The sequence below is a fragment of the Ictidomys tridecemlineatus genome, chromosome 1 (genome assembly GCF_052094955.1).
Source record: "Ictidomys tridecemlineatus isolate mIctTri1 chromosome 1, mIctTri1.hap1, whole genome shotgun sequence".
NCBI lineage: Eukaryota > Metazoa > Chordata > Mammalia > Rodentia > Sciuridae > Ictidomys > Ictidomys tridecemlineatus.
In genome coordinates this window covers 91128357-91145002 of record NC_135477.1, presented here as the reverse complement: position 1 = coordinate 91145002, position 16646 = coordinate 91128357, and the positions used below count along the sequence as shown (strand labels likewise).

The 16646-nt window shown below is 36.3% G+C and overlaps 1 protein-coding gene across 2 annotated transcripts; it reads right to left on the bottom strand.

Moving 5' to 3' along the window:
- Positions 1 to 6024: 6024 nt before the first annotated feature.
- Positions 6025 to 14595, bottom strand: Zcchc9 (zinc finger CCHC-type containing 9). 2 transcript variants are annotated; one of them, XM_005315646.5, is made up of 6 exons: positions 14377 to 14595; positions 12586 to 12976; positions 9955 to 10105; positions 9640 to 9732; positions 7782 to 7850; positions 6025 to 6579 (listed from the first exon to the last, which is right to left on the bottom strand). In XM_005315646.5, exons 2-6 carry the CDS (start codon positions 12958 to 12960, stop codon positions 6461 to 6463), a joined length of 807 nt encoding a protein of 268 aa, XP_005315703.2. In that variant the 5' UTR covers positions 12961 to 12976; positions 14377 to 14595; the 3' UTR covers positions 6025 to 6460. The 2 variants fall into 2 exon arrangements, with proteins under 2 accessions (XP_005315703.2, XP_013214771.2); XM_013359317.4 differs by lacking the exon at positions 14377 to 14595 and adding an exon at positions 14006 to 14370.
- Positions 14596 to 16646: the final 2051 nt, after the last annotated feature.

The window sequence follows — 16646 nt, the reverse complement described above, 5'->3', positions numbered from 1 at the left end:
TATCTATCTATCTATCTATCTATCTATCTATCTATCTATCTATCTATCTATCTAACAACTGGCTTGATATTTCCACTAATAGTCACCTCAAAGTCAACATTTACAAAACAAACCACTTAATGCTGCCACCTTTCCCTCCACAAATTCCCTTTTGTTCAGAAAATTTTATCAGCTCTGTATTAAAAGTTTAATCAGAACCTGATTACTTTGAATCAGCTTCACCACTCTAACCCTAGTTCAAAATAGCATCTTCTCTTCTGGATTATCACCCAGCTTCCTGTTTCTGTTTTTGCTTCTCCCTCCACTCTACTCTTAGCCCAGCAGACTGATCATGTCAGACTGATTATCTCTCCTCAAGATCCATGAACAATTTTGTATATCACAGAGGAAAAGCCAAAGTGTCACTTGTGATCTGTAAGGGTCTGCATGGGACAAGAGATTATTCAGTAATACTCTCTCATTGCCATTTCTGCTTCCATGAATGAAGTGCACTTTTCTAACCTCTCAACTCTGATCTTGACCATGTCATTTATCAACAGGATATCAGCAGACAAGATGCAACCAAAGGCTTGAACAGTGTTTTCGCAAATGGTCTTGTCTTCTTGTATCTCTACCACTATCATTAACACACACACACACACACACACACACACACACACACACACACACACACACACACACAAGGGTTAACCTGATGGAAAAGGAAGAGAGAAAGAGACAGAAAATACACAGACCTATGTAGAATGGAATTAATTCATCTGAGCCCAGGTTAGATCAGACAATCCCAAACCAAACCACAGAGGCAGACAAGCTTAACTGAGATTGCCAGAGCTGTCTAAGTAAACCCAGCTGAGATCCCTAACTCACACTCTAACCTCTTTGCTGGATTTGGACTGTACCAGGCATGCTCTCCATCAGAATAATTGCAGTTATCTGTTCCCTCGACGCAGGACAGCCAAGGCTTTATCACCTCACCCCTTTCTGATCTTTGCTCAACTATCAACTTCTAAAAGGGACATTTCCTAAGCCCCCTGTTATAATCAAAACCCCCTCTCCATGAGAACCCCCATTCTACCCTCTTTCTTGTAAGTACTTACCATTATCTTCCATATACATTTTATCTGCCTTATCTGTCATCCCCCATTAGTGTAAATTCCCTGGGAGCCATGATTTCTCTCTGCTTTGATTATTGCTGTATCCGCAGTGTCAGTACATTGCCTGGTACATACTAGGTATTCAATATATTTTCTTTGAGTGAATAAACTCGCCTTCCCATCTTTGCCATCTCGATGACAAAAGTTTTTATTATTTGTTTTTGCCATTCAAGAACTTTATTATTAAGTGAAAGTAAAGTAAAAGCAAAGTGAGGCTTAGGCAGAAAGCACCCTCTAAAGAGTGGGCCATCTCCAGGCAGAGAATGACAAAGGAGACAACATTGTCTCCAAATTTATTACTGTTTGATGTTTACCAGGAGAATTGAGGACCACTTTCTGTACTCTTGGCCAAAATAGGTGTTCACTCCTCCTTTTTCATTCCTCCTTTATGTCAGGCGATGGAAGTGTTGACTTTTTTTGGTCCTGTCCAAAACTGTCCATGACAGAGTTTTAAAAGCTTTTTTGGGGGTGGGGGGCATACTGGGAATTGAACTCAGGAGAACTCAATCCCACTAGGATTGTATTTTTTATTTAGAGACAGGGTCTCACTGAGTTGCTTAGTGCCTCACTGTTGCTGAACCTGGCTTTGAACTTGCCATCCTTCTGTCTCAGCTTCCAGAGCAGCTGGGATTACAGGTGTGCGCCACTGAGTCCTGCCAAAGTTTACAAATTTGAAATCCTTTTTCTGGACAAAAACAATAGGAAGATTTTTATAATACTTTAATTCAGATACTTTCCCAGTTCATACACTATTTTTATCTACAAGTTACACATTATTATCTTTATTTTTCATCAATATTTATTTCAGTATATCTGTGAATATGCCAATATATTTTCTTAACATTCTTTTTTTGCCTCTTAGACCTTACATAGTCTATGACTTCACTTCTACCCAAAGAACAACATTAAGAATTTTATTTAGTAAGGAACTATTGATGGTAATCCTATTTTATTTACCTTCCAATGACTTCATTTTTTCTTTATTGTTAAAAAAAAAAGTACAGTGCAGATATTATATGTTGTGTTGTCTTCTGGCTTCCATTATTGTTATAGTGGGACGTCAAATCTTTCTTCTTTTTAATATATATATATATATAATATATATTATATATATATATATATTAGTTTTAGGTGGACACAATATCTTTATTTCATTTTTATGCCATGCTGAGGATCGAACCCAGTGCCTCATGTGTGCTATGCAAGCGCTCTATCACTCAGCCACAACCCCAGCACACAAGGAATATATTTTTATCTCTAATGCTTTAAAATCTTTCCTTTATTTCTATAATACCTAGTTGCCCATGTCTTTTTAATTTTTTTAATTTTAAAAAATTTATATATGACAATGGAATGCATTACATTTTTTTTTTTAGGTGTACATAGACACAACACAATGCCTTTATTTGTACGTGGTGCTGAGGATTGAACCCGGGTCCTGCCAGTGCTAGGCGAGTTCTCTACGGCTGAGCCATAATCCCAGCTCCACATTACAATTCTTATTACACATATAAAGCACAATGTTTCATATCTCTGGTTGTATACATAGTATATTCACACAAATTAGTGTCTTCATACATGTACTTTGGATAATAATGTCCATCACATTCCACCATCATTTCTAACCCCATGCCCCCTCCCTTCCCCTCCAACCCCTCTGCCCTATCTAGAATTCATCTATTCCTCCCAAGTTCCCCCTCCCTACTCCACTATGAGTCAGCCTCCTTATATCAGAGAAAACATGCGGCATTTGGTTTGGGGGATTGGCTAACTTCACTTAGCATTATGTTCTCTAATTCCATCTATTTACCTACAAATGCCATGATTTAATTTTCTTTTATTGCTGAGTAATATTCCATTGTGTGTATATGCCACATTTTTTATCCATTCATCTATCAAAGAATATCTATTCAAAAAAATTCTGCAAAAATTCTGGAAAATTTTTACACATTAAAAAAATTTTCTCTTTTCTCTTCAGTTAAATTTATAAGACCTTATGTTATCCTATGTTTTTGTTAATAGCTTTATATTGACCTCCATGCTACTTCCAGGGCTGAGGCAGGAAATGGCAAGTTCCCACCAAGCCTGGGCAACACAGTGAGATCCTGTCTCAAAATAAAAAACAAAGAAGGACTGAGAATGTTGCTCCATGGTAAAGTCACTGGGTTCAATCCCCAGTACAAAAAAAAAAAAAAGTTCATATTTTTTATGCAATTTTTGTTGCCAGACAGCTCAACTCAAGGTTTTTAGGGTTCAGCAGACATGCTGGCTTATCTTCTAGAGCTCTTGAATTCACTTAGTATTTGACCTCTACAGATTCTGCCCTTCTTTGTAAACTTACTGATATTTTAAAGAAGTCTTTAAAAATTAACTTTATTCTACATTTTGGGGGTAATTTTCAGGGGCAAGACTAATTTGAGGGCCTTCACTCCTGCCAGAAACAAAATTAACTTCTATTTCTCCTCATCTGTCTTCACTTTCACCACCATAACTCAAGACACTATCATCCCTCACTGCCAACTTCACTGTGTGCTCTCCTGTGCTCCTACAGCTTTCCTCTACCTAGAACCAGAATGAGATTTTGTACATTCGTCAGGACATGTTCCTTCCTTGCTTAAAACTTCCCCTTATGGGGAAGGAAAGTAGATTCATGATTGCCTATGGTTGGGGCGGGTGGGGTCTTTGTGGGGTAGAAATGATGAGTGACTGCTAATGGGTGTGAGGTTTCTTTTGGAAGTGATGAAAATACTCATTGTGGTTATAGTTGCAAAGCTCTGTGAATATACTAAAAACCATTGAATCATACACTTTAAATAATCAATTGTATGACAAGTAAATTCTATTTTAATAAAGCTGTTATTTAAAAAAAAAACAACAATATCTTTCCAGCAGGCAGAGCACTTTCAGACTGATGAAAGACCTCTGAAAGTCTACATGAAAGCAATGGGAACACTAGCAAACATTGTTAAAATACATCTTTTTCAGAACTCTAGAAGTTAACAAAAGGCTTTCAACAATATTTATTTATGAAAGTGGCTGAATCTCTGTAAAAACATGGGATTTGTGACATTTTAAGTTGCCCTCATTGCAGCCTCACTATCACAGCAGCTGATGAGGAGGGACTGGACAGGGCAAAATGTTTTGGAGCCTCCAAGAAAACGAATACTGTGTGTCTGGTCTGGCAGCCCCAGAAAAAAGCCTTGTCAGGACTTGACTTTACTTGACTATATTATTAGGGGTGTCAGTGGAGCATCCCAGTAGGAATGCCCAGCAGGCAGGTAAGAAAATGGAACTGAAACCTGGAATATCATAGGGCTGCTATAGATTTTGGAGTCCATCATAAAAAAGTGCAAGGTAAGCTTGTAAGAAGAGATGACATTTACAAAGGTCTGAAGGAAGACTACTGTCAAGTCTTAGGAGATTCAACAAAATATTTTTAAAATACAATCAAATATCCCTTTCTGTTGTTTTCCCAAAGTCCCCATTCCATTCTTCAGCCTCATCTGCTGAATGCCTATGTACATTTGCCTTAGTGACAATCACAATCTCAGTGCCTTAAAGAATACCAGAAACATAGAAGGTACTTGGGAAATATATAACAAATGAACAAATTAAATGTCAGCCTTTCTTTTTGGTACTAAGCAACACCCAACATCTATAATTCCTTTCAAGAAACAGGATTTCCCTGAATTTCTACCTCTGGTGCATTCCTTTCAGGTTCTGTACTTAAAGTTATATTCATCACCTGCAATTTATTTCTAATGCTCTCACTTTCTCATTTATAGATCATTACAATATAAACAAAGTGATCCAAGGAAGACAAAATGGGCACCATATACTGAATACTGTCCAAAAAGTACACACTCCACTTGCAGCTGGAGTGAAGCCTCCTTGCAGTCTTCAGTTCCCGACAGGATGGTGAAATGTTTGGGTATATTCAGACTGAATGATTAAGGCAGCCTTACTGTCCTTCTCTGCCTGTGTAATTCCTTTTGAATGGCACTCATTTTCTTTGGCTCCAGGATGCAGAGAAGTATTTTGTCATCATGTTTTCTTCTCACATAGAAAATAAAAGCACAGCTCCTATTAAGATTGGAACAGTTGAGTTGTGCAGACATGAAAACAGAGAGAAGTGTTTCTTTTTTTATTTGGTAAATATTTTGCTTTTGAGGCATCAGTAACTAATCACAGCTGTTTCCTTTAGTTACAAATGGATTCAATCAGGTAAAATTTCAAATGAAACACACAAACCACCAGAGTCATTCCATTATACAGTACAATGGTAGCGTCGAGCCTTGTGAAATATATGTATTAAGTATGCATGTATTCATCAAATCAGACAAAGAAGCTAATGGGTCTCTGATTAGTGTTCTAACTCTATTATGGTGATACTTTCATCTCGCCCTGACTCATCTAAAACATGAGAAACAAAATGCTATTAAGTTTGATATACAATCTGTTATGTGTCATCATTGTGGTTAAATTCTGCACACTAAATTTGGGTGAGAATTTTTTTCTTGAAAATCAAAGGCAAAAAAGAGTTTCTGTTATGCTGAGGTACCTCTCAACTTTAACATTAATGATTTTTTTTAAGAAAATATTCTTTTAGCTGTAGATGGACACAATCCCTTTATTTTATTTGTTTATGTGTTGCTGGGATCGAACCCAGAGACTCATGCATGCTAGGGAAGTGCTCTACCATTGAGCCACAACCCCAGCCCCAACATTAATAATCCTTAACTATGTCAAAACTGAAACAAAAACCAAATCCCTGCTTATCCCCATGCAGGATTCATAAAAGATTTTAATTTCAAAGGGATTGTTATATGGATATTTATGAACAATGACTAGTTCAATAAAGAATCCGATATTCAGGGAACAGCAAGTGCATTTTTATTCAATATTTTAAAAATACAGACTTATGGCAATTTAAAAATTTCTGGTATAATAATAAATTAATATTTTACACCAAGAAAACAATGACCAAAAATTAATTCACAAATGCAAAGCAGTATGCTTTTGTTTTATATATATGTATATATTATACATACACATACATACATATAAATCAACTATATAACTTAGTTTTGTCTAAGTTTTCTCCTTTAAAAACAAGTTCTTTCAGAGAATCCGATTTAATCATCTTGTGCTTTTCTTCAGTGACTTTCTCCAAACAGCGGTAGAAGTACTCATTGATGGACAGAATGAAGTAAACTGTTCTTGGGGTTAAGGAAGCCTAACTTGTAAAGCACGCCCAGTTTGGAATGTAACAATGTGATAGTAATTAACAATGGTACTGAACGTTATTAAAAATTGACAACTTTAGGTATTTTTGTTTTGGATTTCTTTGGTTTTGGCATATCCAAAATTTCTTCATAGTCTGCACTCATCCCTTTTGCCCAGCGACCAACTGTGACCATTCGATCTGTAAAAGAAAAGTCAGTATATAAGGAAAAGGCTAATCAAATGCATCCACTTAAATTGATATTGGGTTAGCAAAGGAACTAGTTTTGACGTGAATAATCACAAAGAGGGAAGACTTCATCACTCATAGAAAGTGAGCAATTCTGTAATTGATTATAACCCTTGATTTCAGAGTACCACAGGCAATTTCTCATCCCAATTAGGGAAATGCAGCAACTACTTTGCAATGCACAAACTGATGAGAAAGCTCTTTCATTCTTTCCCAGAGTTCATCATTATAGAGTCAATGAATTCCAAGAAGTCTGTAAACAGCAAGACTTATGAAGCATTGGTTTTAAATGCACAAGATTCCACCTGTGAAATTATACAACATCTGCTTGTCAGTCTTATCATTTGGGAAGTGGCAATCCTCCCAGGAGGGAGAATTCAAATTCCACTTCATCATTTCAATCTCACTCCCTAAACTACTGTAAAGACTATCTTATTCTAGACAAGACTGTAAACAAGAACTCTTGGGTCTCACATTTAAATGTTAGGGGCAAGAAATAAGAGGCAGATATACTGTACTACTGTGGCTTATTGAAATAAAAAAAAAAAGAAATAAAAAGAAATGTGCTTTTTTTCCTCAAGAAGCACTGCTGGGCTATCCTACTGCCTTGCTTTCTTTAATACAAGATCATCATCATTCTAATCCAGGCAAACTAATGGAATGATGATCCCCACCTCCTCAAATCAGCTATAGGTAGAGCCAACATTTATGAAGTTGTGATGAACAGGCTAGTATTTCATCAGGGAGAAAATAACTAGCCAGCTGCTGTGTCATTAGCACATCTTTAATATTTTGGGCAGTTTTTGCAATCACTCTGAATCATTTAGGTACACACAAAGCAAAGCATGTATGAGTGCATCCCGTCCTAATGTTGAAAAATATTTTCATATTTTGATTTTTCTCTTAGTGAAAGGAGACTTTAGGCTCCATTATAATTAAATTCACCAGTTACCAAATATAAAAATTAATGAATAAAATGTTTTATAAACAAGTATCCTCTCAGGCTTATTGATCAGTTTGTCCTCTGAGAACAGCAATAGGAAAACAGGTCATCTTAAGATCTGTAGAACTCCTATGAGCTACTAATATCAAAAGGCAGCAAAAATAGAGAAGTAATAAAACCCCCCTTATGAAATAGAGGCCCAGGGACTTACCTGAATTCTGACTTTCAGGGCAATCTTTCTTAAAGTGTTCCACAGAACCACAAAGTTTGCAACCACCACCTTTTGAAAGAACAAAGTTATTGAATACTATCCATACTTACACAGGGCTTTCAATATCTCAAAGCAGTTTCTTATTTTATTTAATCTTCACATCCTTATCAGCTGTAAAAGTAACCGGAGCCAGAAACCTATGTAGGTACAACCATTCCTAGTAATAATTCATTCTCCACTTCTCTTAACTTTCCAGAGTACTGTTTTATCTAACCACTCACTATCTCTTGAACTTGGCCTTCTAGGTACAAGTAGAGAAGGGAAGAGAGAGATGGTGGAAGGGTTTTTTCTAAGAATCATGGCACAGAAACTTGGATCTTGATCACAGTTAGACAATCAAAGGTCTGTGGAGTCTTGGACTTGTAACAAAAGTTGTGTACAAATGCATTTTTCTGAGGAGGATGTCCATAATTTTTATTGGATTCCCAAATGGTCAATGATCCCCCCCCCCCCGCAAAACAAATAAACAAACAAACAAACAATAAAACAAAGGTTATGAATCACTACTGTTCTATTCTACAGGTCAGAGAGGATTAAGCAGTTAGGAAAGGGATAAAATTAACTTTTGTTTTAGTACCTTCCATCGACAGGCCTCTTAACCCTAATAAAAATGCCCACCTGTTTATTTTAAGAGACATTTCAAGATTGTGAATTACAACACACATGTTTCTAAATGAATCTTTCACTTAACAGTAAAACACTATTGCTTAGTGTTCAGGCATTATGATAATCATGCTTATAATATTAAGCCACTTAGAAAAAGGATACAAATCTGGCTGAAATTTCAAGTTTATGTTATTTACTTGTCTTGCCTTTCGTTTTTAAGCCTTTTTATCATTTTATATGACACAGTGAAACAGAAGAGGCACTTGAAAATAATACAATTTAATCCTCATAATAGGTAAATGCCATACTTTACTAAATCTAAGATAATACTGATGTATCATTATTTCACATATCCCCCAGAAAAAAAAGTCAATTATGTGAGACCCAACAAAGATAAGATCTATTCTGATTTAGATTTGAGATGGTTAAAAAAAATGTGTGTCTTAGAATCAATAAAATTTGAAATATAGTTTTCTCATCTCCATTTTATAGGTGAGGAAACTGAGATGAAAGAAGTTTAGTAAGTTGATCAAAGTTTTGTAGCTCGTGAGTAAGGTTACAACCCAGGTCTGACTGACTCCAAAAGCTATGCTTTGGCACTGGATTTCTCCAGTTGGAACTCAGCACAAGACAAAAGAGGTGTCTATACCATGATGGTGCCAGCTAAAACATGAACAGTTAACAATCTCCTCCTAATGTGTTAGACATCATAGGCTTTATTGTAGGACCCTAAGACATTAGCTGAGCTTAAATTAAGTTACATGGTCCCATGCCAGATAAGGAAAAAATTCAGAAATAAAACTGAGTAGTGTATATCATCCTTTCTACCAAAATGAGATGCTAGGCTGAGATTAAATACATAACATTATTTTAAAAATCTTTTAGTTTTGATATGTAATCCCTCTGCTTCTGTTATGTTTAAAAGTACAAATGTATAACACACTCTCACAAAAAATGTTTGAAAAATACACCTTAGTTTTTTTCTGACTTATTAATATATCAAGACATATTGTACAAAAATTCCAGTACATTAAAAGCACTTGATAAAAAAAATTGTGAAATTCTTGAGATTTTACTATTTATTCAAAAATGCATGCACGAACTGATTAAGGGCGTAAATAAATGAAATGACAACTCTGCATGATGATTTGTCATGTTTGATAGTTTGACGTATGAGGGTAATAGTACTCACCATCAGCATAGAGTCCTTTGGGATTATCAGGACATGAACGGGACAGATGCCCCATTTCCCCACAAACAAAACATTTTGCAAAAGGAAATTCACCTGTAAGAATCACCAGTTTGTATTAAGTTGATTCTGTATATAGCAAGTTATATAATTCACATTACTTTAAAATAATTTCTTTCTACATAACATGAAATTTTACAATTTCAAAATATTAAGTGGCATACTTATAACAAATTCTATCAACAACAAAAAACTCAGTTGGCTACTTATTGGTCACTCCCCTAACCCCAAAACCCAAGAAAGTAAAAGAGAACATACCAAGAGCTGGGTCTACTTTAGCTTTGCACTTGGTTATTTCATGCTCTGTGGACCCACATCGATAACATATTCCAGTGCCCATATCTTGATTTTCAAGGGCAGCTGGGCAATCTGCAACTCCATGGCCAGGTTTTCTACAGTGGAAACATACCTAGGAAAACAAAAAGTGAGTTTCCACATTACAAAACTACACTTGTTATCAATAACATCTTTAAAACATTTCTCATTTTCAAGCTATTTAGCTTTTTTAAGAATAAAAAAAAACCTCAATACATTATTTGTAGAATAACAAGTGTTTCTCACATTCCTGACTAGAGATGTCATTTCCATCAGAGGGTTTCAATGTTTTTGAAGATTTTCAATCTCCAAATCCATTAATCTCAGAAACAATGTTATATATGGCTTTAAACAGGCAACTGTGTAAATAAATTGAATAAATATGGACTATTCATTTTATTAATAGGAAATGTCTGCACCAAAAAATGGAGCTTTTTAATGGCTATAAAATTAGTACTCAAATTAATATTTATACTTTTAGGGTTCACATAATTGAATGAATTTGGGTCAAATGTTTCCAATTAAAGCATGATTCATTTCACATAATATGTAGCAAAAATTATATCTTCTTTTTTTGGTACCAGGAACTGAACTCAGGGGCACTTTACTACTGAGCCACTTCCTCACCCTTTTTATTTTTTATTGTGAGACAGGTTCTCACTAAGTTGCTTAGGACCTTGCTAAGTTGCTTTAAGGCTGGCTTTGCACTTGCGATCCTACTGCCTCCTGAATCACTGGGATTACAGGTGTGTGCCATTACACCTAGAATCTTTATTGTTTTGAACTTTTCATAAACCTTAACATTCAGAAATAGAGTTTCATTTTTAGAAGATATGCACCATATATTGTAAAGGGATAATTATAATTATCTGGCTCTTACACAAAACCTAAACAATATACAGATCTTTACATACTACTCAGCAATGTGGTACATATTTTTCTGCCAAAATGAAACAGAACATCAATTATAATCAGAAATGAAAGATATCTGAATTATTTTATTTAAGCTGTAAAAATGTACATGTATTTTTTAGGTAACAAATAGTCACTTAACTTTTTTTTTTTATTCTTTAATAAGCACAGGTTTTCTTTAAAAAAGGCAAATTCAATAAGAAAAATAAAACACATTTTGTACCTCTGTCCTTTCTTTTTTTTCCTGTTTAATAACATTGGAGAAGAATGAGTCCCTTTAAAGTCTACAATAACTTTTACACTTAAAATGAACTGATCTAAATGAATAGACTATATTTATTCTACCACTGAAGGAAAAGTTACTGCTAAAAATTGGATCACCACAATGAGAAGCCTTGGTCTCTTGGTTTAATGTAGATTAGCTTATAGAGATTTGACTGATAAATCTTTGTATTTTAATCAATTTATTAGCCTTTAAGAACTGACACACAGTATGAGGAATTTTAAAAACAGCAAGAAAGTGAATTGACAGTAGGTAAAAACAAGCCATACACTATTTATTAAGCACTCCTTTTGTGAAAAACAACATCATTAGTCCTTAATTACAAGCATAAAGCTTTTCTTAAGAAGTATAACAGTAAATGTCTTCAAATGGTCTGCAATCCACCATACGGCCTATGTTGATTAAATTTCAAGTTAGATTAATTTTCTTGGCTTAAAGATATTTTAAAATAACTGATTTTACAAGTGAAACAAAACTTTATCCTAATCCAAATAAAAACGATTATTTTCTATCCAAATTTATCCAGAAGGGATACTTTACAAGTATGATCCCTAAATAGTCAATTTTAAATATAATAATACAGTCTGTACTGGTATAAACAGTGCTCTCCGTTTCACAATTCTAAGAAAAAAATCAAAGTCTAATAACTGGCAACATGTCCTGATTCTTTTTTAGCATCCTGGTAGAAGATGGGAAATTCACTTAGAGAATGGAAAAAATTATATTAAGTATTTCATTTCCTGTGTTTGACATAGTTTAAAATCTAGGACTAGGCACTGCAGAAATAAACCTGCTGCCCCCAGCATTATTCAGAATGTAGTATGGCTGAAATAGGGAGCAATTACTAGAAAATCTTAAGGAGTTTTAACTCTGCTGTTACTAACTAGTGTGATTCATGCTAGATCTCTTTTTCTTGTGTCTTGAATTTTTATGGATAAAGATAAAAGAACATCCATCCTTTCCAAGTAATGGAAACTACACACATTTAACCTGTGGTACCTAATCTTCATTTTTTAAAATATCGATTTGAAAAAGGGCTATTGGAAGACAGGGTCAAGAACCTAAGTTTTAAAGTCTGGGATTGAATTTCACATGATATTGGTTAATTGGCTTACAGCAAGTTATTTAACCTGCCTACAATTCAGTGTTTTGTACCCATAAAATGGGGATATTGCCATCATCTTTGTAGTGCTGTGATGACTAAGCAATGTATCGAGTGCCTAGCATATATGTGCTGAAGTACAAGACCTTAAAAAAGATGCTTTATGAATTTAGGACAAAAGTAATTAGACCCTTCTAAGATATGTGTATGTGTGAGTATATGAATGACAATTTCTAACTATATAAAGTAAATAACATAGAAGAAGTGATTATCTCACCATTGCATTTTTCTTTGCTGCTTGTCTTTTTAATCGTCTTCCTTCCCGTCGACTGTCTTTCTTTAAAGCAACTGCAATTTCTTCCCTTACTTCCTGGCTGTCCATTGCTATCATCTCCCCATTGTGAACCATCTGTGAGTTCTGTTTTAGGTATTCCATGAAACCATTCACATCTTCATTTAAGTATTCTTTCTTCTTTTTGTTCTTTTTATGTTTTGCTTGGGGTGCAACATTTTTAAGGGACAGTCTATTGGCTTCAGGTTGTTTACGATTTTGGCTTGTTCCCTCCAAGGACCCCTTCTTCATGTCCTCCCATGATGTTGCAGGCAAGGGTCTCTTATTATGTGTGGTAGTAACTCGTGCCCACCTGGTCATGTTGCATCAGAGGTACCTTATCAGTCCATAAGATAAGCATGTCTGGTTAGTCATCAATTTAAAAAAAAAAAAAACAACTAACAAGAGATGGTATATCAGTATCAAATATGCTCATATGTTAAACTTTTAATTATTAAAATACTTTTAATTGCATTTAGATATTTACATATATTTAATTTTATATGTTGTGTAGATATGTTACTAATATAAATCTGGTACTTGCCAGGGAAGCCACCACACTGGTCGAAATAAAAAGCATATATACTTGCTTAAGACTGGAAAATAATTTGCTAAGAAATTATTTCATAAATTATAAACCACACAGTAATACAGTGAATGAACAAAGTTATTCCTCCCAAATCCTGGCTGTTTATTTTTCTAACTCCCAGTGCTACTTTCTCACAATCTTCTTGCTTAGTCTTCCAACACAACAGTTGGGCTAGCAGATTAAGAAGAATCCAGAAACCTTGTCCTTTAATGTGATTATCTTTATAACCCTTCTTGGCAGAGTTATAAATAAAACTGGTATACAAAAGTGTTTATAGTCACATGGTGATATCGAGTCTTCCACTCTAATTACTAATTTGAGTATCTGCAGCTTGCAGCCCAGAAGTTTTAAGTAATCTTCAATTAGTTCCTTTCAATTATGATTTAAAACATACAATATATTTAATACTAAAAAGTATATCTTGGTATTGTGCCCCCAAATATACTCTAATATTCAGAAACAGAGATTTCATTTTGATGCATACACATTTTAAAGGAGTTAATTTCTTCTACAACGAATTATTTGGTTCCAACATAAAACGGAACAATGTTTCGGTTACTTTACATACTAAGTAACAATTTGGAAAAGTTTTTTCTCTGCGGTGAATGAGAACATCAACCACCATCAATGAATGATCAGATCTACTACTAGGTAAGCCCTTTTAGGGCAGCATTCTGTGTGCCAATCAGCGTGAGGTCCTCGGCTCCCTAGTCTCAAACAGGTCACCAACAGGAGCCGAGGGGCCGACCCGGAGAACTGGTGGGCGACGCTACACACCACTTTACACGCGCTCCTGCCGAAGATTCTGCGCCTGGCAAGAGCGGCGGGAGCTGTTCCCCTGAGTACATGGGAAGAAGGCGCTCTGGGTATCAGGGGGTGAAGTGGGAGAGCCCGGCCTGGAGGGGTCCACGGCGGCCAGCGCCCCAACAGCTGAGACGATCCCTGGGCCGGCGCCCCGGCAAGCCACACATCTCTGCGGTTCCGCCCCACTGGAAGCAGGGGGCTCTCAGGGATCCAGCAGCCAGTTCCTCCGCCCTCCCGTGTTTCCATATGGGTCTGGCCAGGTCCGGGGAAATCAACAGGAGGTTCCCTACGACATCCAGGGACTCGAGGATCTCATTCCCAGTATGCCACGCGCACTTTCTTACCTCGCGTGAATCCTCCAGAGCAGCCGAGTTAGCAAGCCAGAGAAGCCCGGCCCCACTATGGCAGCTGGGATATCGAGACCGGAATCGCGTACGTCTTGATAGAGCGTCACTTCCGGCGAGCCGTCTCCCGTCAGTAGGGAGAGGCGGCGTTGTGGGCATTTCAGATTCTTCTGAACGCGTAAATGAGAATAAGATTGTGGATTTCCTGGTGTTTGAAGGGTGCTGCTCTGGACGCCGATGACCCAGATATGAAGAGTGCACAATCTTCAAATCTGTGAATTTACAACTTAGTAGGAAAACACTGGAGTGGGGAAGGAGATGCCCAAAAGTTCCTTGAGAAGGTGTCTTGAACTGGATTTCGAAAAATAACAAACATCTGGCAAAATTGGGAGTGGGCGGGAGTTATAAACATTTCAGACAGAGGCCAGGTAAAGGTATTGACTCAGTGGGAGTAAGTCACTGTGATAAAAGTTAAAAACAACAGGCATTTGAGGGCTCTATTTGATGGGGGAGGTACCGTATGGTCCTGTTCAATGCTAGGTGCGCATTCAATTGAAATATTACACCTTGTGGTCAGGGAAGTCTAAGAGGTAAAACCTACTTTCCTCAACAACTCATTATTCCCTCCTGGATATCACCACCAGTTGTACTAGTGATATAATGGCATCACAGCCACACGGTTCACTCGGACCACTACTCCATCCCCACATCATTCTGCATTTATTTTACTTCTTAAATATTGGTCCACTTCCTCTCTCTCCGCCGCTTTTTTTTTTTTTAAATTTAAATGTGGTACAGAAGATCTAACCCAGGGCTAGACAAGCGCTCTACCAATGAGCCACAACCCCAGCCCACTTTGTTTCTTTTTATCAATACTGTTACCTCCCGAGTTCCAGCTTACTTCTTGTCTCACCACCAGCAGTGCTTCTGGTCTGGGCGTTGGTTCTCCGTCAAATTCACTTTCTCTGCCTTTTTGAAGTGAAACTTTGAAAGTGTAAATCAGATTGCCAAATCAGATACATGCAATGTACTTTAAACCCATCCTTTTTCAATGTTCTTAGAATGAAGTTCAAACTTCTTAGCTGCCTACTTCACTAGCCTCACCTTGCAGTCTCTTCCTATACTAAACCAATTCCCTGTTGTGTACTCATGGCAGTCTAAGCTTCCTGATGGCACTTTTCAAATTTTGAAATTGCATAATGAATTGTGTAATAAGTTGTTTACTGTATCCCCATTACCTGGTACATAGTTGGTGCTTGGTTTCTTACTGTATTTTTTAACCGAATGTATTTTTTAACTGAATAGTTACTTTGCAACATTAGAGAAAACTAGAAAGTGTCCCAGTTAAGAGGAAAGATTAAAGTCAGTACCACAGGAATAATAGGATTTAGCATAAAAAATTTCGTGAATATTCTAGAAAGTTTTAAAAGACAAAACAGTCCTGTAGCTCTTAAAAATAATGAGCTATACGAGATATATGATAGTGTTTCTCATAACAATGATCTTAACCAGCTGGCTTCAGATTCTAATTACCAACCTTGGTGACTTTCACCTTAGGTTTTATCTTATGTAGGTGCCTGGTACTTGCACATAACATGCACCACTAGAGGGCGCATTCAACTAAAATTTGCCCTTTTAGTATGCTGAATTTTAGACTAGGTGGTTCATTCCTGTAAGTGAAGGAACATCTCAATTTATTTTTGTGGAGTTGCATCAAATAAAGATTGATAGTTGAGTAAGTAGGTCATAGAGTAAATCTTGTGATTCAGGATAATGTTTTTATTACCACTAGAAAAAACTTTTACTGAATATTTTATAGGTGTCTGCACCAAGCTTCATGCTTTACTTTCCTTGCCTAATTAATCCACCTGATATCCTGTGACCTAGGCACTATTCTCCATTTTACAATGAGGAAACAAGTTCAGGGAGCTGAAGTATCTTATTCAAGTTCACATAGTTAGAAAGATGTAGAGACCAGGCTCTGAACCACAACTTGTATGCTCTACTGCCTGCCGCTTTTTTTTTCTTTTTGGTAGTCTTTTTATTTGTTATTTTTAGATATATGTAACAATAGAGTGTATTTTGATATGCATACATAGAGTATAACCTACTCTAATTAGGATTTCATTCTAGAAGTTGTACATGGTATGGAGTTGCACTGGTGGTATATTCATATATGAACATGGGAAAATTATATCTGATTCATTCTTCTGTCTTTCCTATTCCTGTCCCCCCTCCCTTCCCTTCATTCTCCTTTGTCTAATCCACAG